This window comes from Molothrus aeneus, chromosome 23, assembly GCF_037042795.1.
Source record: "Molothrus aeneus isolate 106 chromosome 23, BPBGC_Maene_1.0, whole genome shotgun sequence".
Taxonomy (NCBI): Eukaryota; Metazoa; Chordata; class Aves; order Passeriformes; family Icteridae; genus Molothrus; species Molothrus aeneus.
The window spans coordinates 7,116,601-7,140,979 of record NC_089668.1 but is presented as its reverse complement, the minus strand read 5'-3'; the positions used below and the strand labels follow the sequence as shown (position 1 = coordinate 7,140,979).

At 45.4% G+C, this 24,379-nt stretch overlaps 1 protein-coding gene across 1 annotated transcript in view; it reads left to right on the top strand.

The window, feature by feature from the left end:
* The window catches only part of EPB41 (erythrocyte membrane protein band 4.1), a 76,184-nt gene that overhangs the window by 22,485 nt on the left and 29,320 nt on the right, over nucleotides 1–24,379 (top strand). The window contains exons 2-15 of the mRNA XM_066564848.1: nucleotides 2,245–2,704; nucleotides 5,359–5,589; nucleotides 7,958–8,062; nucleotides 11,045–11,087; nucleotides 13,035–13,110; nucleotides 13,570–13,788; nucleotides 15,931–16,018; nucleotides 16,557–16,709; nucleotides 17,498–17,595; nucleotides 17,931–18,103; nucleotides 19,685–19,801; nucleotides 21,068–21,196; nucleotides 22,386–22,487; nucleotides 23,982–24,187. Of these exons, the coding sequence (XP_066420945.1) occupies nucleotides 2,252–2,704; nucleotides 5,359–5,589; nucleotides 7,958–8,062; nucleotides 11,045–11,087; nucleotides 13,035–13,110; nucleotides 13,570–13,788; nucleotides 15,931–16,018; nucleotides 16,557–16,709; nucleotides 17,498–17,595; nucleotides 17,931–18,103; nucleotides 19,685–19,801; nucleotides 21,068–21,196; nucleotides 22,386–22,487; nucleotides 23,982–24,187 (2,193 nt within the window). The 5' untranslated portion in view covers nucleotides 2,245–2,251. The remainder of the gene's footprint in view (nucleotides 1–2,244; nucleotides 2,705–5,358; nucleotides 5,590–7,957; nucleotides 8,063–11,044; nucleotides 11,088–13,034; nucleotides 13,111–13,569; nucleotides 13,789–15,930; nucleotides 16,019–16,556; nucleotides 16,710–17,497; nucleotides 17,596–17,930; nucleotides 18,104–19,684; nucleotides 19,802–21,067; nucleotides 21,197–22,385; nucleotides 22,488–23,981; nucleotides 24,188–24,379) is intronic.

Below are 24,379 nucleotides of genomic sequence, written 5' to 3'. Positions count from 1 at the left end.
TGGCCAGGAGTCCACACATTGGAGCAGTGCACTCGGGTCTTGCAGCAAGGTGTTTGCTGTACCCAGTGAATTATTGGTGCTGGCTGCTATGAAGTGTTTATTGAGAAAAATAGGGCTCCTTCTCTGCATCCCCAGCGCTGCTGAGGGGATCTGGCTGAGCTGCAGTGTGGTTCTCGGGGGAGGGAGGAAAGACAAGGAGATGTTTGCTCATTGCCAGCTAGACCCACCTTCCTGCACCAGGAAAGGTCCATGACTGCGGCTTTGAAATGTAAACAAGTCAACAAATCTTGTTCCAAGTTGTTGGTGTTTAAAGAGAAAAAAGTACATCCAGAGGAAATGTTCCTTTGTGGACTGTCCCTGGGGCTTCCTGCAGCCGGTAAGAGCTGCTGCTCAGCTGTGCCCTCCCCACCAACATCATCTCTAAAGCTTTGGTTCTGCCTTTTTGGTTTGAAGAGCAGCTCATCCAATGTTGTGCGTTTTGATAACGATTTGTACAAATGTATTTATTCAAAACAAACACAGTGGGAAGCAACAACAAAGCAGGCTGCTGCAACAACTGGTGCCTGAGGGAGCTGGCTGCTGGTGTGTGATTGTGATGGGACAGGCTTGCAGAACATGCCTTTCATTCTGTGTGTGCTGGGGCATTGGGAGCTTTGCCCTTGGTGTTGGCATAGTGGGTTTGGGGTTATGGGTGTTTGGCTGAACAGATGGGTCCCTGGCCTCTTCACTGCCTTGTGGCATCTCCAGGAGTTCTTAGAGAACTGACGAGAGCAGAAGTTGGCTATGTGGTGGCTGGGGTTCTCTGTAGTAGGAGCCAGGGATTGCTAACAGGGCCTGCAGCATCTATGGCAAGGGATTGCAGGAGGAAAGGGAGCAGAAGTAAGAGCTGTAGGGACAAGTCACACATATGCTGCCATCTGCAAAGTGATCGCAAACACATCCAGGCACATCTGGGTTCAGGCACCCTCTCTGCCTTGTAGCAGTTTCTTCAGTGCAGGTTGGAAGCTGCTGTTTCAGTGGCCTCTGCCACTCCACTGGGTTTGGAAATACCCAGAGCAGCTCACAGAGGGGAGATTGTGAGTGGAGAGTAGTTCTGTCTAATGCTTCTGCAGGAGACCATGCTAAAATGAGCCCTGTGGCTCATCCCCAAGACTGGCTGTTGGGGCTGAGTCCAAGTGAAAAAACCCCAGACCAAATCCTGAACCTCAGGAAATTTGTGTTGCTGCAGAAGCAAATTCAGGGAAGGTCTGTGATGCTGTGCTGATTTTACCATGGTGTTAGAAATAATATGAAATGTTTGCATTAAATGCAAGGGGAAAGTCCTTTGAAGAGCTGGAAGGGCTTTTCTCCTTCAAGCACTCTGGTTCTTGTAGCAGTCAGGATGAGTTAAATTGAAGTTGATGAATGCAGTAATACATAGGAGGATGACATCTTGAAATGTTTCTTAATTTTAAGTGTGTATTTTGAGCAAATATTTATACACTGAGGCTCGGGCTGGTGGATTGAGGCATATTGGATTATATGCTATTTGCTCAGTGAAAGCAGCAACAATTTATTGCCACAGATACATGTGATACGGTGCGCAAAGATTAGTTCTATCCCCTCTAAAGCATGATTATTTTGGGTCCTCTTTATACCTTAAATAGATATTCTTCTCATGTGATTTCCATCTTTTTGTGTCAACAGCCTAAACAGGCTAAAGTTGAAATAAACATTGCATCAGCTTAATAGCACAAGCTCTGAGGAAATCTGCTCTTCATTATAGATGTTGTTTGGAAACCTTTTCATTTGACATTTTTCCAGTGTGCAGTACAAATATCCTATGAATCCCAAAGTCTGCTGGGCTCCACTCGATTCGTCTGGTACAGAACAGGGTAATTGCTCAACACTGATGGGTCATGTTCCCAGCCGTGTGGCTGGGTGTGTTTTAGATCATAGAATCCTAGAATGGTTTAGGTTGGAAGGGATCTTAAAGACTGTCTTCAAAGCAAACTGTAGCAAAAGGAATGACTTTGCTTTTGCTGACTTAGTAGGCTGGAGTCAGCCAGGGTTTCATCCCCTTACAGGCCATTCGATTCAGAGTTGGACTAGATGATCCCTGTGGGTCCCTTCCACTCTGGTTCTGTGACAGGCTGTTGGGGCTGGTGGACATGGCGTGTCTGTGCTCATGGTTGGTTTGAATAGCTCAGTCAAACATGGGTAGTGGAAACCTCTTGATTGAGCCCTTTTGCTCCTCTCACACAGCATCATCATGACGACAGAAAAGAGCCCAGCAGCTGACGCTGACAACTCAGAGCAGCAGCAAGCCAAGGAGGAGGAAGGAGCTGCTGAAACACAGAAGCAAGAGGCTTCCCTGGAGGAAGGGGCTCAGCCAACACCAGAGAGGCAGTCCCAGAGGCAGAAGGCCTCCAACGGAGATACCCCCACGCACGAGGAGCAGGGCAAGAAAGAACGTCGCGCCTCTGAGGGCCGAGGTCTCTCCCGCCTTTTTTCCTCCTTCCTCAGGAGGCCCAAGTCTCAGGTATCCGAAGAGGACAAAGACACTGATGCTCCTAAAGAGGCGGGAGGTGACCAGAAAGATGCAGGATTAGGAGCCAGCCCTGATGAAGATATCTTGGTGAAAGCCCCGATTGCAGCTCCTGAGCCCGAGCTCAAAACTGACCCATCGCTGGATCTCCATTCCTTGAGCAGTGCAGAAACACAGGTAAAACAGCCCATTCCATGGGACATGCTCCCTGCTGCTTTAAAATGTGTCTTTGTAGCCAGAACTATAACAACTTCATATCCCAGGCTGGTGAGCTTGACCAGAAAAGGTAATGGGATGCCAAAAAGGCTCTTGTTAGCTCCCTGTGTTTAATTGTGTACTTCCCACTCTTGCATCCCTGCATCAGACCTGCAAAGTACCTGTTCTGGGAATTAGGGTCATGCTCCACAGCATAATTTAAAATGCTCTGTGCTGAATCATTGCTCTGCTGAGGCTTAGGATGTCACATCAGAACACAGAGGGTTCACAAACCAGGGTTGATCGTCAGGATATCCTTGGTGTGAGCAGGATCAAGGCAGGTCAGTGGCCCAAGGTGGACGTTGCAAGAGTATTTGGATTTGGGAACGGGTTTCTTCAACTTCAAGGAGCCCAAGCACGGCATTTTAGGACTTGGTCATCTGCTTGGTCCGGGCTAGTGCTGAGCCTGCCAAATATAAATATTTTCTGCTTATGCATCATGTCGACAGGGATTTCTGCATGGCACATGCACTGAACCCAGCTCCTGGGACGTGTCTGATGTCTGCTCTTTCCAGCCAGTGTCATTTTTCATGCAAAATTTAAAGTTTAAAAATCTAAAGCAGAAATTGAGGCAGAGACACCCCCAGGGAACATTCACTGAGCTGTGGCTGGTTTTTGATTTGGGGGTGCTGAGTGCCCTCTCTTCTTCTTGGGTAGTTACAGCTCTACTATTACTTGAGGCTGAAGTGGAAAAAGGTGGGTATTCCTTATCCTCAGCTGGGAATTTCTTACATCCCAACCAACCTGTGTGTATTGCCGGAGCCAGACAGGGTGAAATCTGGATTTCTTACCCACTGCCTTAAGTTCACAGTGGCTCCAGATACCCACAAATGCTCAGTTTTGGAGCAATACTTTATAAATTCAAGCATTGCCAGTAGGCAATAATTGTAAATCCACCTCCTTAAAATTACAGTGTTTTAGAGAGGGTAGTAGGTAACAAACAGCTTTTCCTTTCTTTTCCCAAATTTCTGAGCCTGTGAAGACCATGGGATGATCTCTGCTCATGTTTTATTCCTCTGAGGGTTGGGATTAGCAGGATGGGGAAGAGGTGGAGATCTTCAGGCAATTTCAGCCCAGAAACTGTATTTTCAAGAGGAACTTGTTCTTGGAAATGTTTAAGGCCAGGCTGCATGGATCTTGGAGCAACATGGTCTAGTGGAAGGTGAGATGGGCTTTAAGATCCCTTCCAACCCAAACCATTCTGGTTTTTTTTAAATGCATGATTTCTTTCTCTGTTTATCTCTGATTTGCTGGTCCTGAGCCCATGTGAATTTGCACCCCAGCCTTTCTTCATGGGCCATTCATTTTAGACGACACGTTTGTGTCTTTTTTAGTTCTTATTTTAGATCACTGTCAGTGCCTTTCTGAACTGTGACACTCGGCAGATATTTCTGCTGTGAAAGCATTTGCGAGGTGCTGCAGTTTGATAAATGCTGACCGACAGGCATTAGGAGCTTTGACTGATTCCCTGCTCCCAATTGTCCCAGTTCTGCTGGAACAGAAGTCAGCAGCTTGTGGACATTATTTAGTTTTTAAATACCTCTCTGCACTTGCGCCTGGGTGTGATTTCATGAGATGTGATGGGCTGAACAGACAGGGTTTTGCTCTTCCTCTGCTGCAGCTCTTTGCTCCTGCTGCATTCAGCCCCTTCCAGCATCGTCACAGCCTGCCACTCCATTGGGTTTGGAAATGGAACTCGTTTAACCTGCTGAAGTAGCAGAGGAAAAAAACCAAACAGCTTCCTTCCTCCTCCTGTCCCCAAACTGCATCTCTTTCTGCTATTTGAGTGGATTAAACTGGCTTGCAAAGTGCTTCCCTAGGCAAAAGGGATGGTGGTGTGGAGGCTGCCTTCCCTTTTTGGTGGCAGAGAGCTGCTTGGTCAGCTCCAATGGCCATGAAGCCTCAGCCCTGACCCTCCTTTTAATGCCACTGCTACCATAAAATCCCACAATGGTTTGGGTTGGAAGGGACCTTAAAGGCCATGTCATCTCACCCCCTGCCATTGGCAGGGACACCTTCCACTATCCCATGGTGCTCCAAGCCCTGTCCAGCCTGGCCTTGGACACTTCCAGGGATCCAGAGGCAGCCACATGTGCTCTGGGAAACCTGTGGCCAGGGCCTCACCACCCTCATGGGAAGAACTTCTTCCCAATATCCCATCTAGCCTCCGTCAGTTTAAAACAATTCCCCCTTGCCATGCCAAGGGCCAGTGCACTGGAACAACAGCTATGCCAGTGGGAGCACTGGGGGTCCTGCCTGGGAGAGAAAAAACCTTCCCAGTCCAGAAGGTGCTGTCACTAACACTATGAATGCATGATGTAATCTGCCCTGATTTCTCTAATCAACCTTTACTTCTTTTTTATTACATAATTTGCAAAATGAAAGCTTGAAAAGTACTTGGAAGAGTATTAAGAATTAATACCATTCCCTTGGTCACCCCAGTTACTGCTCCCGATCCTAGGTTACAGGTTGAAGTGGGATAATGAATTCTGACTGAGATCCTAGCCCTGTAGTGCTTGTTCCATGTGATGCTTTGTTTGTTTCTTTGTTTGACACCTCTAAACTGGGGGTTTCAGCCTGCTCAGGAAGAGAGGAGGGACGACCAGGAGCCTTTGGGAAGAGACCTCGAGGAAAGGGAAGAAGGAGAAGCAAAGGAAGAGGGTGCCAAGCCAGAACTGAAGCCAGAGTCTCTGGAGACTAAAGCAGACAAGGATTTGAAAGCTGCCCAAAAAGTAGTGAAAAGACACAGAAACATGTACTGCAAAGTTGTCTTGCTGGATGACACCATTTTTGAGTGTTCTGTGGATGTAAGTACTTTAGGGGTTTGGTTCTGCGTCTCCTTTCTTCCCTCTCCCTTCTGCTTCTCTTGAAAAATCACCACAAACACAATTTAATAGGAGCCTAATGTGCTACTAGGGAATTACATGACAGGTTTTACTGCAGAACAAGCCTGCTGTAAGCTATAACAGCTTATTTAGTGTGTTGTAAAAACCTCTGGGTACTAGGAATCTTTATTTTATTGTTCTACAATTCCAGGGTGCCTTACTTTATAAAGGTGGGGGGAAGTTTAAAAAAAAAACAAACCCAAACTTTATATCACTTGCTGTTCATGATCTCTCTTATTTGTATCCCAGGCTAGAGTTTAGGTTTTTGGGGTAAGTTGTAATTGTCTAAATAACTTTGGCTTCCTTGGCTTTGAATAAAATGGGTTGTATAAAATTGATTTATGCTTTTCTAGTCCCCCAAGGTACCTTTACCTCTCAGGCTGCTGGTTCACTTAGCTCCTGGTGCTTGGATGTAAAGAAAAACACACTGTGTTTAGCCTGCTGTTGAATATATTTCCAGTAAACAATTTAAAATTATGTTGGCTTAGAGCACTGCAACCTTCTTCATTTGAGAGCTTTTTTCCTCCTTTATTTTGTGTATTCGCTCACAGGGCTGTGGTGCTGTCAGTGCAATAAAAAGCGAGCAGAAATCCCTATTTTAGTATCAAAGTACTTGTCTGGAATATTAAGAATCTGGTACTTACCATTGGAACATACTTCCACCAGCTTGTTTTCCCTCAGTCCTGCTGGTAAATGGGCCAGGAGTGGGTATGTGGGCACAGGGCTCCTCATGGGAACAATCACCTTGGGTGATCCTGGGGAAGCAGGTCAGTGCCGACTGTTTGTGTAATGGTGGCGCTGCTGATACTGCCTGGGATCAGCTCAGAGCATCACTGCCCCCATCACCTTCCCCTTGGCCAGGGAGGCAGTGTGCAGCCCCGAGGAATCTCGTCCCCAAGTCCCAGTGACAGCTTGCTGTAGCTTTGTGCCTTTGTTTGCTGCAGCAATGCCTTTGGATACTGTCACGGATGCTGTTGGACGGAGAGCCGTGGAGAGTCAGGGAGAGCCTGACTTGAGCAGGACATGAGAAATGTCTCTCTGTAGGTCCAGAGTGTCGTGATGAATACTGCAGAGGTTTAGGGGAGCCACTGTGTCAGTGAGACTCTTAACTTGAGAAGCACCCTTGGCTTTAGTGCCAGTGTAATTCTGCTCTGGCAGAATTTTGAGAGTTTGAGGTTTGAGAGTTTATTAAGATTTAATTGGGAAGGAATTGCAAAGGTGTAGGCAAAGAGCAGCACAAATGCCTTTATCCAAGGAGAATTAGTGTTTTCAGGCATCCTTTTCGACTGATAGCCCTGGAAGCTTTTTCATTTCTATATCAGTGCCAATTCCTTGAGAAATAGCCAGGCTAACACATACATTATGTTACCTATAGAGTCACAATGTGTGCACAAAGGACCTGACAGCTGAAAGGCTGAAATAAAGCCAAGGAATAAAACAAGGCAGGGGTCTTGAAACAGTTGCCATGCAGAGATGGCTGACAGGAGAGCTGCGGGCATTAGTGAAGCTGATTTTGCGTCACTGGAACTGCACTTTCTTCTAGCAAAGCCGCCAATGGAATGAGCTGCTTCTGGTTGCCATAGTTTTATGCCTCAGGGATGTTTTTCTTCATGCTTTTGGACTAAAAGGATGTTTGTTCCTTGGCCAGTTCACTTCTGCAGGATTTGGGGAAGAGAAAAAGAGGAAATAGGAATGCTCAAAGTGTATTTCTGGAGGTAGGAAGCTGTGTGCTGAGCAGCTTTGGGCACATGAGGCAGATGGGAGAAGCTGGTTTTCATCAGCAGAGAAGGGTGATGGAAAGGCCATGGAAATCATGCGCTTTGTTTTTTTTCTGAACGTAAGAAAAGTCAGGTTGCCCCTGAAATGAACAGGTTGTAGCAGCAGTTTCATCTCTTGATCAACACCTGAATCTGGGAGATGCCAACACGGTAGATGTACCTTGGGAGGGAAAACCTGTACAGATCCTTGGTGTCTATTAAGCTCTGTTGGAAACTCCAGCTTTGGGGGATTTTCAGACATGGAGCTGGTGGAAAGAGAGAGACACACTGTGTTTCTTGTTGTCTCTATGGGATTTTTATTTTAGTTGTCTCTGGAATTTTTATGCCCTTTCCTGTAGGGAATCCTTGCTCTGAAACAGTCAGGAGGTAAGATTTGGAGCTACTCGGGACCTTTTTTCCCCTTACTGATAGTGCACAGTGTGGTTTGATCCTTTTCCCTTCTTCCCCTCTCCTGTAAACAAAGACAGGCAAAACCCAGCTCTGTCCTACAGGATTTCTTTGTCTATTTGCAGAAACACACCAAGGGACAGGATCTACTTAAAAAAGTCTGTGACCACCTCAATCTGCTGGAAGAAGACTACTTTGGTTTGGCCACATGGGACACACCAACCTCCCGGGTAAGCAGCTGCTGGTCTCGAGGGGATCCAGCTCTTTCTGCATCATCTCCCCAGGACAGGAGGTGGGGCAGAAGCTCCTCTGCAAACTTGTTTTGGTGTCCTCCCTAAATATGGATTGCAGGTCATGACACAGGAAGAAATGGTGAATAAATGATTACAGGAGTGTAGATTTTTGTCAAAAAGCTATGTCAGTAAGTCCTAGTGAACTTGGGTCTTCACCTGGAGAAAAGTCATTCTATTCGTTTACTGCAAAATGATGTCATTAAGTTATAAAGCTGAAGGAGTCAGGCTGCCCTGGCACTGGTGTCAGCATTGGGAAGGTTTGCTTGGAGCCATCCAGAGCATTTGGAGTTGAGCCTTTGCCCTGCAGAAGAACAGATGTGACTCTCTGTCAAAGCTCCTACTCATGGTTTCAGTTTAAGGTCTTTGTTTGATTTGACTCAAGTAGTGTCTTTTGAAACCTTGGTTACCCTTTAACTCAGCAGTTACTCGAGGTCTATTTCATGAAGTCAAAAGTGAGATAATTGAAATGAAGGGCCCAATGCTGTGTCCTTTAGACCAGTCATGTTGGTCCGTATTCTGACTCTTCCTCTGCTTCACCTTCAACAATCCCCTCTGGCCAGGTTACTGACTGACAGATGTGTGTCATTAAATACTTTGTATTGTTTTATACACAGGCAAAATAGCAACCAAAAATAACACTGAGACAGGCAGAACTCGTACTTTGTTTTACAGCCTCTGGTGTCTTCCAGTTTTCTTGGATGTGAAATGTGTTTCTATGTATATAACCTGGATATTTTTTATATCAGAGGAATTTTTTTTTTAATCAGATTTTGTTCTTATAGAGGGAGGGGTAGGTGTACTTGTAGATCCAATTAAGAGCAAAAAGAGTGTAACTAGAGCAGCTCAGCTTCTTCTGCGTGTGCTGCGGGCAGCTCACTGCTACATTTGGATATTAGGAAAAATTCCTTCCTAGAAAGGGTTGTCAAGCCCTTGGCACAGGTTGCCCTAGGAAGTGTCCCTGGCAGTGATCAAAAAGCTTATAGGTGTGGCACTTGCAGATACTGCATCATGCTAACCTTGGCAGTGCTGGAGTAATGATTGGACTTGATGATCTTAGAGGGCCTTTCCTAAATGATTCTGTGGTTTCCTAGAGCCTCAGACTTGCTCTTCTTGTCCAGGCTTTTGGCACTGATTCTTCTGGAAGCAGAAGCATGTACCTTCTCCCCCAAACCAACAAGGGCTGAGAGGTTGTGCAGCTTTTTAACTGTAGGGACTGAAAACAGATTGTTTTGTCACATCTCTGTCCCAGAGCTGGAAACTGGGGCAGATGAGGCCACTGTCCATGGGTTGTTCAGCTCCAGTGTGGAGTAAGCTGGTTTGGTTTGCTGTGATGGGTGAAAGCACCATCTTTTTTTTTTTTTTAATCATTCTGGTTATGTTTCATTGAACTTTGAAATCTGAAGCTCTCCCGCTGTATCTTCCAACAAGACCTCCCCAGAGTTACTGATTCACAGGTGAAATGGTGTTAATAGGATCCAGGGATGAGCTCCTGCACCTCACCTGCAACTGTGTAGAGCAGGTGGAGATACATGTGTATATTCCTGGATAGGGAAGGGTTGTATGTGACATTTTCCACCTTGATATATAGGGAATAAACTTTCTGAGGACCAGTAATTACCCATATGGGCATAGCAGTGGGTGACAGTGGGATTAGGAGGTTGTGACGGTGGCTGGAGCAGCTGGGCACCATGGAGCAGCAAGGAGCTCGTTGCCCTGAAAAGGAGGCTTGTTTCCAACTGATTCATGACCCAGTGGGATAAAAGTGCTGTTAATTGCTGTTCCCGTCATTGTCTGTTGGATCAGGCAGGGTGGGATGCATGACTGCACCTTGGGCTCACCCCAGTAACGAGCAGTTGTGGCACCAACTCAGCCATGGAGATGCTGTGCTCCAAGCTGTGACCCTAAAAAGACAGCAAATCTTCCTTTCAAATGAATTTTGTATCCCCACTTTTATATGTTAGAGTAGGCATATAAAAAGAGGAGATTAAATGTAAGTATTGATGTCTCCCTGCCATGAAGTTACGTGTCCTTCTAGTCAGGAGAGATTAGCTTGGGGGATTCAATGAGTTAATTCCTTCACCTCGGGAGACCTGGACATCCAAATCCTATTCGGAGCTGGCGAAAATGAAGAAGTGGTTAAATGTAACCTCTCCAGGAGGGTTGCTAGCTCAGTGCTTGCAGCAGGACAGGCCCTGACTCCTGCAAAGGGAGAGGCTCAGACCATGGAAAAAGCAGGAACTGTGTTTTGAGGCTTAAATTGCACCACCATCCCACAAAACCCCAAATTACAGAGGAGGGGAAAAAATATATTTCTAAATTTGTAGTAGAGATAATACTAGAAATCTGAGTCATAGTTAAAAGACATGAAGTTTATGTCACACTCCTGTAAAACATTCCAGTCTTACTCAGGAATTGGGTGTTTTTACTCGTATTTCAGCAATTAGGTCATTGAAAACTATAGCTAATAATAGAAAGTCTTGGTGATCTTTGATCTGAATAGGGTAAGTAAGGAGACAGGGTGCTTAAAATTAATGTGTCTGTCCTATTTACCTATTTTTAAGGGTTCTGGAGAAAAGGGGTGTTGCACAAGTGCCCCTGGTAGCTGGATGTGGCTGTGGCTGTACCTGTACCTGTTACTCTGTTCTTGCAGCCCTAAATAATCTGCTTTTTTTTTTCCCCTCTTGTTACTCCTGCCTCCCTTATGAATCCCTGGTAGGTGAATGGTTGGAAATACACCCACGGAGACCACAGCCTGGAGTGAAAGTAGTGAAGAATGCACCATCTCTTCAGTTTCCATGGCTGCCTTTGTGTCAAATACTGTCCTTTTTTTAAATTTTTTCTGTATTTTTAGCAATTTTCAGCTTTCTGTGGTGTTTCTAGAATGTCTGGTAAACTGCAAATGTTTTTATCCTCTTACAGACATGGCTGGATCCTGCCAAAGAAATAAAAAAGCAGGTTCATGGTAAGTAGATTTAATTTATCGTGTATGGGGGGGTGTGGTTTCTCCCAGTGTGGCTTTGGTGAGCCATCCAGGAAGCCCAAGGGTGGAGAGAGGTCAAGTGAGGGTGTCTGGCAAGGATCAGCACAAGTTCAAGCAGTCTGTGCATTCTTTCTGGCCTTCTTAAGATCTTCTTAATCTAGATTTAGGAAAAAATGTCATTTCCTTGGCAAAACAGCTTGAGGTGTGTTTGCCTGAAGCAAAACCACACTGTCAATGCAGTGCTGAAATGGGGATGTGCTCCTTGCTGGAGGATAGCAAAATGGGTGTCAGTGGGAACCACTGAAATCCCAAAGGAGATTGGGAGACCTCAGGCAGAACTTTATGGTGGAACAAGGTTTTATGGACTCTGAGGGTGTTTTGGGGTCCAAATCGGGGCACTGGAATGATAAATGGCTTGAAAAATATCAGTTCAAGTACCAGATGCTCTCCCAAGTTGTGTTTTAAGGTCTGCTAGCACTGAATTAGTTCAAAATGAGGGCAGTGTCAGAATTAAATATGTTTTAGAGGCTTTTGTTTTCTCTTGGGAGCAAGTCTGACTGCTTTAGAAGTTCTGGGAAGGAAAACACTGGTTTCTGGATCCTTTTGGTGGGAGGCCGAGGACAGAATGTGTCATTAAATGCAGATTAGGGGGGCAGTGCAAGGCTGTGGAGTAGGGAAAGCTCCTGGTCCTACCATCTTCTCTTGGAATCAGTAGCAGGGTGCATGTGAAGGGCAGGAGGTGCTACATCCATAAAATTCATCCAGTGAATGTAATGAATATCACCCTGCTGTGAAATCTGGTCCCCTGGGGATGGGTTAAATGGCAAATTACTTGATTTTACTTGAAGTGAAGGTTATTTTGCATGTACATACAAAAGTGTGGACACCAGTGTGTGGTGGTTTAGGTAACCTCTGTTCCCTTCATTGTCACCTTGGAATCACTTGTTTTGAACTGTGTGTGATGAAAACAACGTGCCTTGTGTTTAGTCCCAGTTATGGCATTGCATAAGAAGTAAATCCAGAAATGCTCCATTTCCCCTGTTCCCTATGTGAGATTGGGATAAACTTCCGAGTGAGTTAAGTTCTCTTTCTGAAATAATTCTTATTTTGAACTAGTGTTAAAGGGCACGGCAGGGGGAGATGTAACTATGGAAATCATTCAGGACTAGCTTCTTTTGGGAAATGGGATTGTTTTCAAGGAAAAGAGAGTTGAAGAGGGAACTTCAGCTGTGTCATCTGGGCTGTCCGTACCACATATCATGTCCATTCTGTGTGTGTTTATGTGAATTCTGACTCAGTTAATGCCTGTAATGGTGCTATACAAGGTTTGCAACAAGGTGTATTTAAGCAATTAGGTCTGGACTTGAAAAGCTCTTCCTATCTTGGTGCTTTCTGTCTTCATCCAGAGGCTGATGCTTGTGTTGGGCTAAGTTTAAGCTGTGTCTGAACACCTGATCCCAGTGCATTAGTCTGAGGAGTGACTTAGCACAGCCTTCCTTGAACTTTGAAATTTGGCTTAAGCAGTAAAGCAATCCATTCAATTGGTCAACCAACCAATTCATTAATTTATAGCCTATGCCTGACGTATCTTCATGAATCCCTTTTCAGTCAATGAAGAAACATGTCAGTCATTGAGCTTCTTAGCAATTAATTTAATTTTTGCCGCAAGTTGTGGTTAATCCAGGTGATTTTCCCTGCCTTGCTTTTTTTCTCCTGTTTTTCTTACCTGCTGTAAATGAAACCACATCTTACACTTAGACAGGTGTTAAGCTGCTGCCAGCTGTGAGAGCAAGCAGTATTGAATCAGTGTTACATCTGCTAAATTCTGAGGATCAGATTGGCTATTCCCAGCTGTTTTTTGTATCAACTGACCATCACAAAGCCGTCCCAGTGTGTTTATTTTTCTCAAGCTCTCCCTTGTCATTGCAGGAGGCCCCTGGGATTTTACCTTCAATGTCAAGTTTTATCCACCAGATCCTGCCCAGCTAACAGAGGACATCACCAGGTGAGTTATCCGCGAATCCTACTGCCATGTTCTCCTGGATGTGGAATGGAAATGTTTCATATTTGGGTGATTTTCCCTCCTTCAGGAAGGACATCAGATACCTTCACCATTTGGAGGGGGTTTGGTTTGTTTTTAGTGGATGTGATGATGCTCCCACACTCCACTGGAGTGCATGTGTAAAGCAGTGTCATTTATAACTCTGCCATGTATGTGTTCATATAAAAAAGTAAATTTTTACCTAAAGCCAAGATTTTCTGGTCATAGTGTCCTTTATTCCATTTGCAGAGTGGAGGTGACCTTGAATCCCCCAGTCCTCCATGCTGTTTACCTTGGGAATAAGTAAAACTTGGAAACAAGCATTTTCATATGTTCATCAGTGGCATAAAAAAAGAGACTGATCCTCAAGTTAATAAATTTCTCTCTGTTCTCTGTGAATAGCATTTTCCTTTCTGCCCTCAGGTATTACCTGTGTCTGCAGCTTAGACAGGACATCCTTACAGGGCGGCTGCCCTGCTCCTTTGCCACCTTAGCTCTGCTGGGTTCCTACACTGTCCAGTCAGAGTTGGGAGACTATGATCCTGATCTCCATGGCCCAGATTACATCAGTGAATTCAAACTGGCCCCAAACCAGACAAAAGAGCTTGAAGAAAAGGTTGTGGAGCTTCATAAAACATATAGGTAAGGCACAGTGGCTGGAGGACTTGTTTGTGCACAGCAACATGAAATAAGGGAAATAATGGGATTTTCTGGTGTTTTCCCCATCTCTGTGAGCTACGGAAAACCTTTGGATGTCCCATGCCTGGAAGTGTTCAAGGCCATGTTGGATGAGGCTTGAAGCAACCTGGGATTGTGGAAGGTGTTCCTGCCTATGGCAGGGGGTGGAACGAGATGATCTTTGAGGGCTCTTCCAATCCAGACCATTCTGTGATTTTATGATGACTATGTGAACATTAACTTTTAACCAAAAAATCTAATACTTTGGACAAAATCTTTCTAGAAGCAGGAACTCTTTTTTCCTGCATGAAGAAGAAATTATGTTTTTAGAAAGCAGATGGGAAGTCTTGCAATTATTTAGTAACAAGTGCTTTTTTTCCTCCCACAGAATAGCCATGAAAGTTTAATTCATGTGCAAGTGCAAAATTTACTTGTTTTAACCTTGCCCTTTGCCTTTTTTTAATATATTTCTTTGGGATTTATGTAATTTTGGATTGTAGTTTGATCTAGTTTCTCCGTTTACACTGTAGCCTACAGCCTGTTTGGGGCATTCTTCTACCTCATTTAGTGAGTAACATTCATTTCCTAATGAAGGAAGTGGAAGGATTCCAGGTGATCCAGGAATTGCAAACCTGCAGTAAGTGTTTCCTACTGCAGCCATGACCTGGGCAGGTGTGTCTGGTTCAGGTAGGGTTGGGCAACTCCTGAGACTCTCCCTGGTATCAGATTCAAGGGTAAACCTCTTCCTCATCCTATTTTGGGCATATCTTCCTAGAAAGGAAAAGATGGAGCAAAGACAAGACTTTCTGACGGGCAGATGGGAGAAAAAACTGGAGCACATTGGGAAGGGTGGATGTGGGCTGTGGCTGTGACCACTCAACACCTCACTCAAGCCTGCAAATCAATATTTTAAATTGATTCCTCTCCATTTACACTGAGAGGAGAGGAAATGAGGGAAAATAAGAACTGGGCCTCTGACAAGCTTCATGACTTGGAGTCAAAGGCCATTTGCTATGCTAGAAGTGGTGGATCACAGTGCTGAATTATTCATGGCCTCATCAGAAGGAGACTTTAATGTATAAGATGTAGTTATATTTAATCTGTCTGCATGTGCAGGAGAAGACAACACGTCCCCATTTAATTTCTGGTCTATATTTTGTGAACATTAAACTTCAGAGGGTTTTCAGTGGAAATCATAGAATCATGGAATTGTTTAGGTTGTAAAAGACCTTGAAGACCATGGCGTTCAGCCACTACCCAACACTACCAAGCCCACCACTAAACTATGTCCCCAAGTGTTCTTTGGACATTTCCAGGGAAATCTCTGCTAAACCGTGCTCTGGCTCTTGCTACTGTATTTGCAAAGCACAAGGCACATATCAAGATGGTGACTGCTCCTGGGGCTTTCCTACAAGATTGTCCTTACAGTGGACTTTGCCCTGTCTCCCTCCGCTCAAACCTCTATTTACATCACACACAAGATGTATGTGAGCGCTCAGTAAGGAAGACATCAAAGGAGGGTAGAAAATGAAATGTATGCAGCTGAATCCTCTCCCAGCAGAGCTGTTAATGTACCTCATACACCAGAAATGTATTAACAGGGACACTTCAATAACGTTGATAATGGCCTCCATTATCAGGATGTCTTTGTTAAATTGTGCCCCTCCTGCAGACAGGGCACCATCTGTTCCCAGAAAACCCCTCATTCATCAGGTCTCCTGGTTGGAATCTCTGCTGAGTGGTTTCAGCTGTCCGTGTGTTTGTTTGGAGAACAATAGCTGGGCTTGGGGAGGTCTGTGGGGAATAGGACCTATCACCTTTTGCTCAGTTGGGTTTCTTCTGCTGAATCAACTTTTGTCCCCTCACTGCTCTTCCTCACTTCCTTCTCTAGTGCCTTTACAGCTTCACAGGAATAAAGTGCAGCCCTGTTACTGGGTTGCTCAAAGCACAAATTTGGGCAGTAAGAGTGATTTCATAATTCATTATCTAGGCACAGATTTGTTTGTGTTAAAAGCAAAAGGAAATCTAATGGATTTCATGAAGTCTGATCTGTCTCCTCTTAAAAGCAACAGTTTTGAGAATACCAATCCCTTTCTTTTTCTGCAGATCCATGACTCCAGCCCAAGCAGATCTGGAATTCCTTGAGAATGCAAAAAAGCTGTCTATGTATGGAGTCGACCTTCACCAAGCCAAGGTGAGAACCAGTGTGTGTGGACCTACCAGTGGATTTTGTAATTTGATTATCCTTCCCTTGCAGAAGCAAGTTTACCTGTTTTGGGAAGCTGCTCTGGAAAGAGAGGAAGTACAGAAATACTGACATATAACAGAAAAGCCTCAGGCATTCCTGCAAGAGAAGTGATTGTTTGTGGTTTCTTATTATTTGTATGTTACAGGAAACTTTCCAAAGCTTCTCTTATAGACAGGTCTTTTCTCTGAGTAACTTAGAATACAATACATATTCCCTACCATATGAGCCTCTGTGCTCCAGGAAATGCAGGATGGGCTCTTGATGAGCCCTTTGGGCAACCAGCAGAACAGGAGAGATCAGGAGGAGGGAGGAGGTTGTCAGGAAAAGCATGAAAGAAAAGGAAGGGTGGACATGGGACTGGGAGCTGGAGTCTGGGTGGTGGGGAGATGAATTTATGGGAAGACCAGAGGCATAGTTTGGAAGGCAGCTGCTGACATGAAGCTCATAAACCTGACACTGCTAAAATCCTCATCTGCATTCCCAGGACTTGGAAGGAGTGGATATCACTCTGGGAGTCTGTTCCAGTGGCCTTCTTGTTTACAAAGATAAACTGAGAATCAACCGCTTCCCATGGCCCAAAGTCCTGAAGATTTCCTACAAACGCAGCAGCTTCTTCATAAAGATTCGGCCAGGGGAGGTACGACTGGCTCCTCTGGGCTCCTGTCATCCTCTGTTTCCTTGGAATCGTCACTGTGCGTGTCCCTGGAACGGAGCGGGGCGGGGTCAGGCTCTTCTCTGCAGGAACGTGTGTCATCGGGGTGTCTGAGCCCAGCTGAAGCTCCAAGCCAGCTGGTGACAATGTAACGACGTGTCATCCAGCACCACCTCCTGGCATCACTGGGTATTCCCAGCATCCAGGGAAAAGCATGGGAGGTTGACAGATGAAATTGGGGCCGAACTAACTCATTTTTTGGAAACAGGGCAAGACAATGGCACTTTGTCCTGCTTTCATTCAAAGAAAATAATTAAAAATTAGAATTAGCTTTTCATCTAAGTGCAGGAAGCAGGGAATGGATGCATTGGTGCTGCCTCTCATGAGTGGGGAAATCCCTGGAGCAGCCTGGTTACATCAGAGAGAGAGGCTACAATGGGGATCCACCTCTTTCCTCTTTTTCCTCCTTCTCCTGCTTTGACTGCCATGAGCCAGCCTTTCAGGGAGGTCAGTATTTGACCTCAGCTGACAGCTGGTCAGTATGACAGGGGGGATAAACCCACCACGGCATGTTGCTCTGCAAATTCCTGTGCATCCTGAGGGATGCCCGGGCTAGTGGCCAAGCCCTCTCTTTCCTCTGACCTGAGGTCCTGCTGCACATTATGGGGCAAGTTCAGCAGTTTGTGCCACAGCAGACCAAGGTGGTTGGCTGGGGACTGGGTTCCTACCACAATTATTTCCTGCTATACTGAAATAACTTATGCTTTCCACAGCAAGAACAGTATGAAAGTACAATTGGGTTCAAGCTACCAAGTTACCGGGCAGCAAAGAAGCTCTGGAAAGTATGTGTTGAACATCACACCTTCTTCAGGTGGGTTTTCTGAACAGTAGCCTCACCCTAAGTAACTTAGTGCTTGAATATAACTATTGAAAATGAACATTGTTCCTTAACTTTTTGGAAAAATGGGAGAGAAATGGTTTCAGGGACAGTAGGTGTTTATTTTGCAGAAAATTTTAAAGCAAGTTTTGCTTTGTAAGACCCATAAGACAGAGATCTTTGGGTCATGTAGATGTGAGACGTCATTAGTATGTGCATTTCCTTGGCCAAGTGGATGCAAGAGACTCCTTTAATTTCTATTTTAATTCTTTTTCACATGCCCCTTCCTGGCTTTGGAGGTGTGATTTTCAAATGTGTGTGTCTTTCAGGCTGACTTCCACTGAGGCCATCCCGAAGAGCAGGTTCCTGGCACTGGGCTCCAAGTTCCGCTACAGCGGCCGGACGCAGGCGCAGACGCGGCAGGCGAGCGCCCTGATCGACCGACCCGCGCCCCAGTTCGAGCGCACGGCCAGCAAGAGAGCATCCAGGAGCCTTGATGGAGGTGAGTCAGTCCCTGCTGCGTCTTCTCTCTGCCTTCTGGAGTCACCAGGATGCTGAAGTACTCCTTAAGGAGCACCTGGATTCCCTGCTGTACAAAAACACAGGCTTAACTTGTCGCTGTAGAACAAGACCTTGTTCCTGCCTCTTACATGTTTAGGAATTATGTGCCTGTAGTGAGACTGAGTTGGTGCTCAGTTGGTTAGAGCAGGGTGCTGATAACACCACAGGAATGGGTTTGTTCCTCATATTGACCATTCACTTAATGATGAAAGTTAGACTCTATGATCCTCATGGATCCCTTCCAACTCAGAGTATTCTGTGATTCTCTGATTCTGAGTTGTACTCGGTGATCCTTGTGGGTACCTTTCAACTCAGAAAATTCTGATTCATCACACAACCTTCATTCGCATCAACAAAACTGCCCAACCAAACGAAAAATTCCCCCAACACAGAACAAAAGTGGGCAATTTGCACCCAATCCACCCCTTTTGCCATCACCACAATTACAAGAATTTCCCATGATCATTCTGCTCTCTAACATTGCTCAGTACTTTTGCCCATTACCTCTCCCAGTTTTTATCCTTATCTCAGTATCACAGCACTGTGAGGTCTGTTATGGGTAAATTAACTTCTCTCAGGCAGACCCAATACAAAAATGCAAACTAAGGGTGGTCCCAGTAGAACCGACTGATGAAAAGAATTTAGGTAGGTCCTGAAGGCTTATGGCTAAGTTCTACTTATAAAGATATTTCTTCATTTGATCTCAAAGCATTTTCCTTTAGAAAATCAGGAATTAAGCCGTTCTGTTTGTTTTGTTTAATATGACTTCTTAAATTCCTTAGTTTTACGTGAGGGGGAGATTTTTTGCCAGGATAGAAGCTTTTTCAGTGTCTCTTAAAGTGATGCTCAGGTTGGAGTTGAGGTGTGTCAGTCAGATGGGCTCATCCCTGAGATTTTTTAAAAGAAATTGATAGCAGCAGAAGAGCTGAGGCATGGAAAAGGGAGTGCCTAAGTTTGGTCCACATGATCTATATCACAGGGTATTAAGAGCTAGGAAAAGAGGAGCATCCCTGAGCACTGTGAGGATCCAGGGAAAGAGGAGCATCCCTGTGCACCACAGACACCTGCCTGATGGAGCAGGGACTGTGTTGCTTTGATCCTTCAAGTTTGTTCTGCAGCCTGGGGGAACCAGGGCTGCTCAGCACCCCATGGCCAGCAGCAGCCAGGCTGTCCCTGCTTCTGGGCTCAATGCCATCCTGAGCCTGGGTTTTATGTTATGGAGCTGGAGGAAAGGGATATGGTTCAAGCTCCATAAGGCAGCAAAGCCAAATTGCAGCTTCCCCGCAGTCTGGGCATGCGAAATTCCTCAGGCACAGTGCACAGCAGCAAGGGAACCAGTGCTGCTGCTTGCCCATTGACCATGCCATTGTGACCCCAGATGAGTAGGGAAATCACAGCTGCAGTGCTACACCTGGATGTCAGAGCTGGGAGAAGAGCAGCCTGGGAATGTGACACTCCTGCCCCCTTGACATCTGCGCCTTTGCCATGCAGGCAGTCGTTAACATATGCCCCGTTTCTTCAGCTAAACATGCGACTCAAAAGGTTGAGTTCAGAACCATAGAGGAAGAGAAGCAGAAGGAGGTGGTGGTGGTTGAGGTTCCTGAACCAAAACCTGCGGATCAGATCCGAGAGAAGCCAGGTATAGCTGTGGTGGTGGCTAAATCTCTCTGCAGTGCCTTTCCTATCCTCTACATGCTCGTTCTTGAACAATTTCCAATTTTCACCAAATTGGGTGGCTTTCTCTCTTCATTTCTTTGCAAGAGGAGTTTCTCAGTGAGAGGAGACACAGCCCGGCTCTGGAAGACTCCTTAAATTTCTACCTTGCACCTTATTCAACTGCAATTCTTGTGGGGAGGTGGGGAAAAGATTAGGATGTGCTGGCACTTGAGAACTCTCTTGTTAAATGTGGGCAGTTTTGTATATATGGATTTGAAAACTTTAAGTTTTCAAGTCTTGATCTTGAAACTTCTCATGAAGCTTCTGAAATTCTTCATCCCAGAATCTCCTTGCCATTTTGGGTTGTTTTTCTTTTTTTTTTTTTATGTTTGAGAAATGCTGCCCATTTTGCTCTGTGGAGCTTATATTTCTCTTAGAATAGATACTATTAATAAATATGAATGTCCTTAAGAGGTGTGTAGGTACAACAGCACGTTTGAATACTTGTAAGTGTATCATAGCAGCAGTGTTACAAATATTTGCAGTCTTCATCACTTGGATAGTGACCACCTGTGGTGTGTTAGGGCTGGAGATAATTCACACACAAATACTTTGGGTGTCCTCCTACCAGCCAGAATTTTTTGACTGCTTTACTGCTTTTGACTGCATGACTGCTTTTCTAGTATCTAGATCAAGTTTTCATGAAGTGTGGCAAACTTCCTCTCCATGGGCATTCCTTGAATCATGACTAATCAGCATCTCCTGGTGGGGAAAGCCGGATGCTGTAAAAGCAGAAGGTGGGGAATTTCAGACACCTGGGTAGATTTGAAGTTGATCACTCAAGTACATTTAATTAAAACTGCTAGATTTTGGATAGCTTTTTTGTCTGGATGTGTTTTTCCTTGATTTTGACAGCCAGCACTTGCCTCCCTCCAGACTTTGCAGGCAGAGCCCTTCTTAGTTCCACGCTCAAGAACTGTTCATGTGTCCCATGTCTCCTTTTCTGGGCAAGGAGCCCATAAAGCTTATTTTTGTGTTCTTTCCTCCTCTCATTCAATACACTGTTGGGTCTGACAGCACTAAAAAGCACTGACACACACTTCTATGCTGGAAAATGTCTACTGAGCTGCCTGCAAACCTCCTTGTGTTCCCAGCTACTGAGAAGGATCTCCTCACTCCTTGCTGTGGTGGCCATCGCATGTTTGTGTGGGTCCCCAACCCCCATTAACACCCGCAAACCTCTTTCTAGCCAAACACACCCTTGAAACTTTTGAAATGAAGCCCATTGCAGAGGAGGCTGAGGAGGAGGAAAAGGTAGAGGTCATTAAGGTTCCTGTTGTCAAGCCAAAGTCAGTGGAGCCGGTGCAGCCACGGTCAGGTACAGCTGCAGTGGTGTTTGGTGGCAGTGGCTCCTGTGCTGATGCTGCTGGGTGAAGTGATGCAGTGCTGTAGGACAGAAGTTACACTGGTTGTGGTGGTGTTTGTTGGCACTAAAATCACTCCTGGCTTTGCTGTGTGCTGCTTTTCAGGCGTGCTTTGGGTGCAGCGAGTGGGTGCCATGCCCTCGCTGTGTGTGGAAATGAGGGGGCATCTCTTAAAGCTCCTCCCATACTGTCCCTTCTTGTGAGGTTTGTTCCCCTGAGCTGCAGGAGTGTGCAGTGCCTGGAAATCAGGTTATGAGATCTGGGACTGCTGGAGGTCACCTATATTTCACTTTATTTCTTCACTAGGGAGCTGCTACTTGCAGAGCAACACCGCTGCTGCAGACAGATTCATATTAATCATAATTAAAAGTAGAGTTGATTATTTGTTGCAGGAAGAAGAGTTTGAAGCCATAGAGGGAGGTAGCTGGGAACATCACATGTTTCCTTGGTTGCTGTGAAAACCACTAGAGAACAGTCATGGCCCCAAGGCTGCCAGAGCTCCAGGAACATTTGGACAATGCTTTCAGGCACTGGGTGGGATTGTTGAGATGTTCTATGCCGGTCCAGGAATTGGATTCAGTGATCCCTCTGGGTGTTTTCCACCTCAGCAGATTCCATGATTCTGTATTCCACGGGATATGTGGCAGCAGATGGGACATCAGCTGGTGTCAGACCTGAGCACATCCAAGGCTCTCCTGCTGTAGCTGCCCCTTCTCATCCACCTCCTGTACTTTGCCTCATCCTGGCTTTTCTGCTCCCAGTAGGGACTGTTGGTGAGGTGATGGCCATACTGATGATGATCAGTCATAGAATTCTGCAATGGTTTGGGTTGCGAGGGACCTTAAAATCATCTAGTTCCAACCTATGTTTTATATCTCAATGCTTTTTACTGTGTTTAAATCATGTGTTAAAATAGTCAAAGGCTGGTAATCATGAAAATATAATTAAAATACAGTTCTGGCAGCCCAGAACTCATTGTTGGATGGCACAGGAGAAGCTTGGTGTCTATTACTATTTTTCCTGCATGTCTTGATACTCTGGGAGAGCAGCTAGAGAGATGGCCCTGTGGATTTACTGGTGGCAATATTTCCTTTGCTGCTTCCTCTTTAAGGTGGCATTTTAACACATCCATAACTTTTTTAGCCAAACGTGATCTTGGCAGTATTGAGATAAGCCCAATTGAAGAGGAGGAGGAAGAGAAAATGATGGTGGTGAGAGAACTAGAGCCGTTGCCGAAGGAGTCAGGTACCACCGCAGTGACAGCTTTGCACTCCCAGCATCCTCCTCATCCCAGCCATCCCTGCCATCTCACCTCTGTGCAACCTTCCCAGCAGCTGTCACTGCTTCCGTGACATGAATACACTGGGACACAGCACCAGTTGTCCTTTGAAGAGGATAACACAGTGTCTGGGTCACAGAAATGAAATGCTGTGCCAAGGAGCAGGGAGAGAGTGGAGCTGGCAGTGGTGGGGTGGGTTTTAAGGTTGTTTACAACAGGATGTGGTGTCCAGGAGTTTGTCTTGAAAGTGTCATTGCAGTCTCTGGAAATTCAGAAATTTAAAAAAAAATTCTTTTTAGCCTCCACCTTGTACATTTTTGGCCACATGGACGCCTTATTCTCTCTGTTTTATTAAGACACAGATGAGATGCTGTTACCTTTTCAGTACCACAGGAATTTTTGCTAAGGAAGTTGCTTAAAATTACAATTTTTATTTTAACAGCAATTTTTCTGTGAGTGACTGGCTGGACATGAGTGACCTCATGTTGGCTGGAATATGATACACAGTATAGTCCTGCTGCAAACTGTGATTTTGGGAATGTGACATCATGTCAAAGATATTCTTTTATGTGACAGGGTGTCTTTTTAGTGAAACATCCCTAAAAACCAACATCAGAAGAACCAAATAGCTTATTATATACCTATGTGCATTTAGGAAATTAATTTGGGCTTGCTTTGTCACACAGCTTTGGCTTGACTATTTCCTTGGGGCTGGGCAACTACCTGGCAAATCAGGAACTGAAGTAGGCAGTTGACTTTGTGTGGACCTAGTGCTTGTATTTACAATTATCATCCTCTGAAAAGATGGCTTTTGGCAGTATGCTTTCATTTCTGCACTGTCACTGGCCTGGAAGTGCTGGGTATCTTCCCACTGTGCTTCATTGAAGATATCCAGCTCAGACACACAGTCCCAGCCTGCCTTGAAACCCACTGGGTTGGTTGCTGAGAAGTTTGCTGGAGCAATGCTTGTTGATTTTTGGCGGCGGGGTGGGGGACACGAAAGCCTGTGTTTTTCTTCCAGAAGCCATCTGTTTCTGTGTGAGGAGATGCCTATGAGTACAGAACTCCTTACACTGTGTCTTTTCTAGTTGCATTGGAATGGAGTCCGTGTCAGTTGTGTGTAAAGGACCCAGAAATTCATGGCACAATGTCAAAAATAGATTTGCCTTTCTGGTGTGGCTTCTGGTGTGGCAGAGTGCAAGCTTGCTTTTTGTAAACCATCTGGTATGGGGTTTTATTTGATTTTATCTTAAACCATAAGGAAAATAATCTCAACTCTCCTGTACCAAATGCTCAAGCTGCTTTGCTCAACATCTTTATTTCTTTTCCCTTTTTTTTCATACTCCTCCTCTTTCTCCCTTTCTTTTTAAATGACAGCACTGTAATTTGGAAAGACTTTGCACAATCCATTGAAAAGTTACCTGCTCTGAACCTTGTCCCTGTCTGTCCCCCATCCTCAGCAGTGGCTGTGATAACCCCAGAGCGGAGTCCCCGGCCTACATCAGCCCCAGCCATCGCTCAGAGCCACCCTGCAGAGCCAGGCCCAGCTAAGTCCAACGTGAAGGACGTGGCCACATCTAAAGTAGGGAAGGAAACAGCAAAATCTGATGTGAGACGTGAAGAATTTCCACTGGAGAAACCCGAGGAGCCAGTGGATGCCTCAAAGGTAGGTCCGAGCGGAGTCTCTTGGGAAGAGCTGGGCTGGAGCATCGCTCAAGGAAGTCACCCCAAAGCAGCAGCTCTGTTCTGGGAGATGAGGGGTTCATCCCTCATCCCTCAGTGCCGGATGGGAGCAGGCACAGGGGTCTGGGTGCCAGGGAAATCCCAGCTGTGACATTCGGTAGAAGAAGGAGCTCCA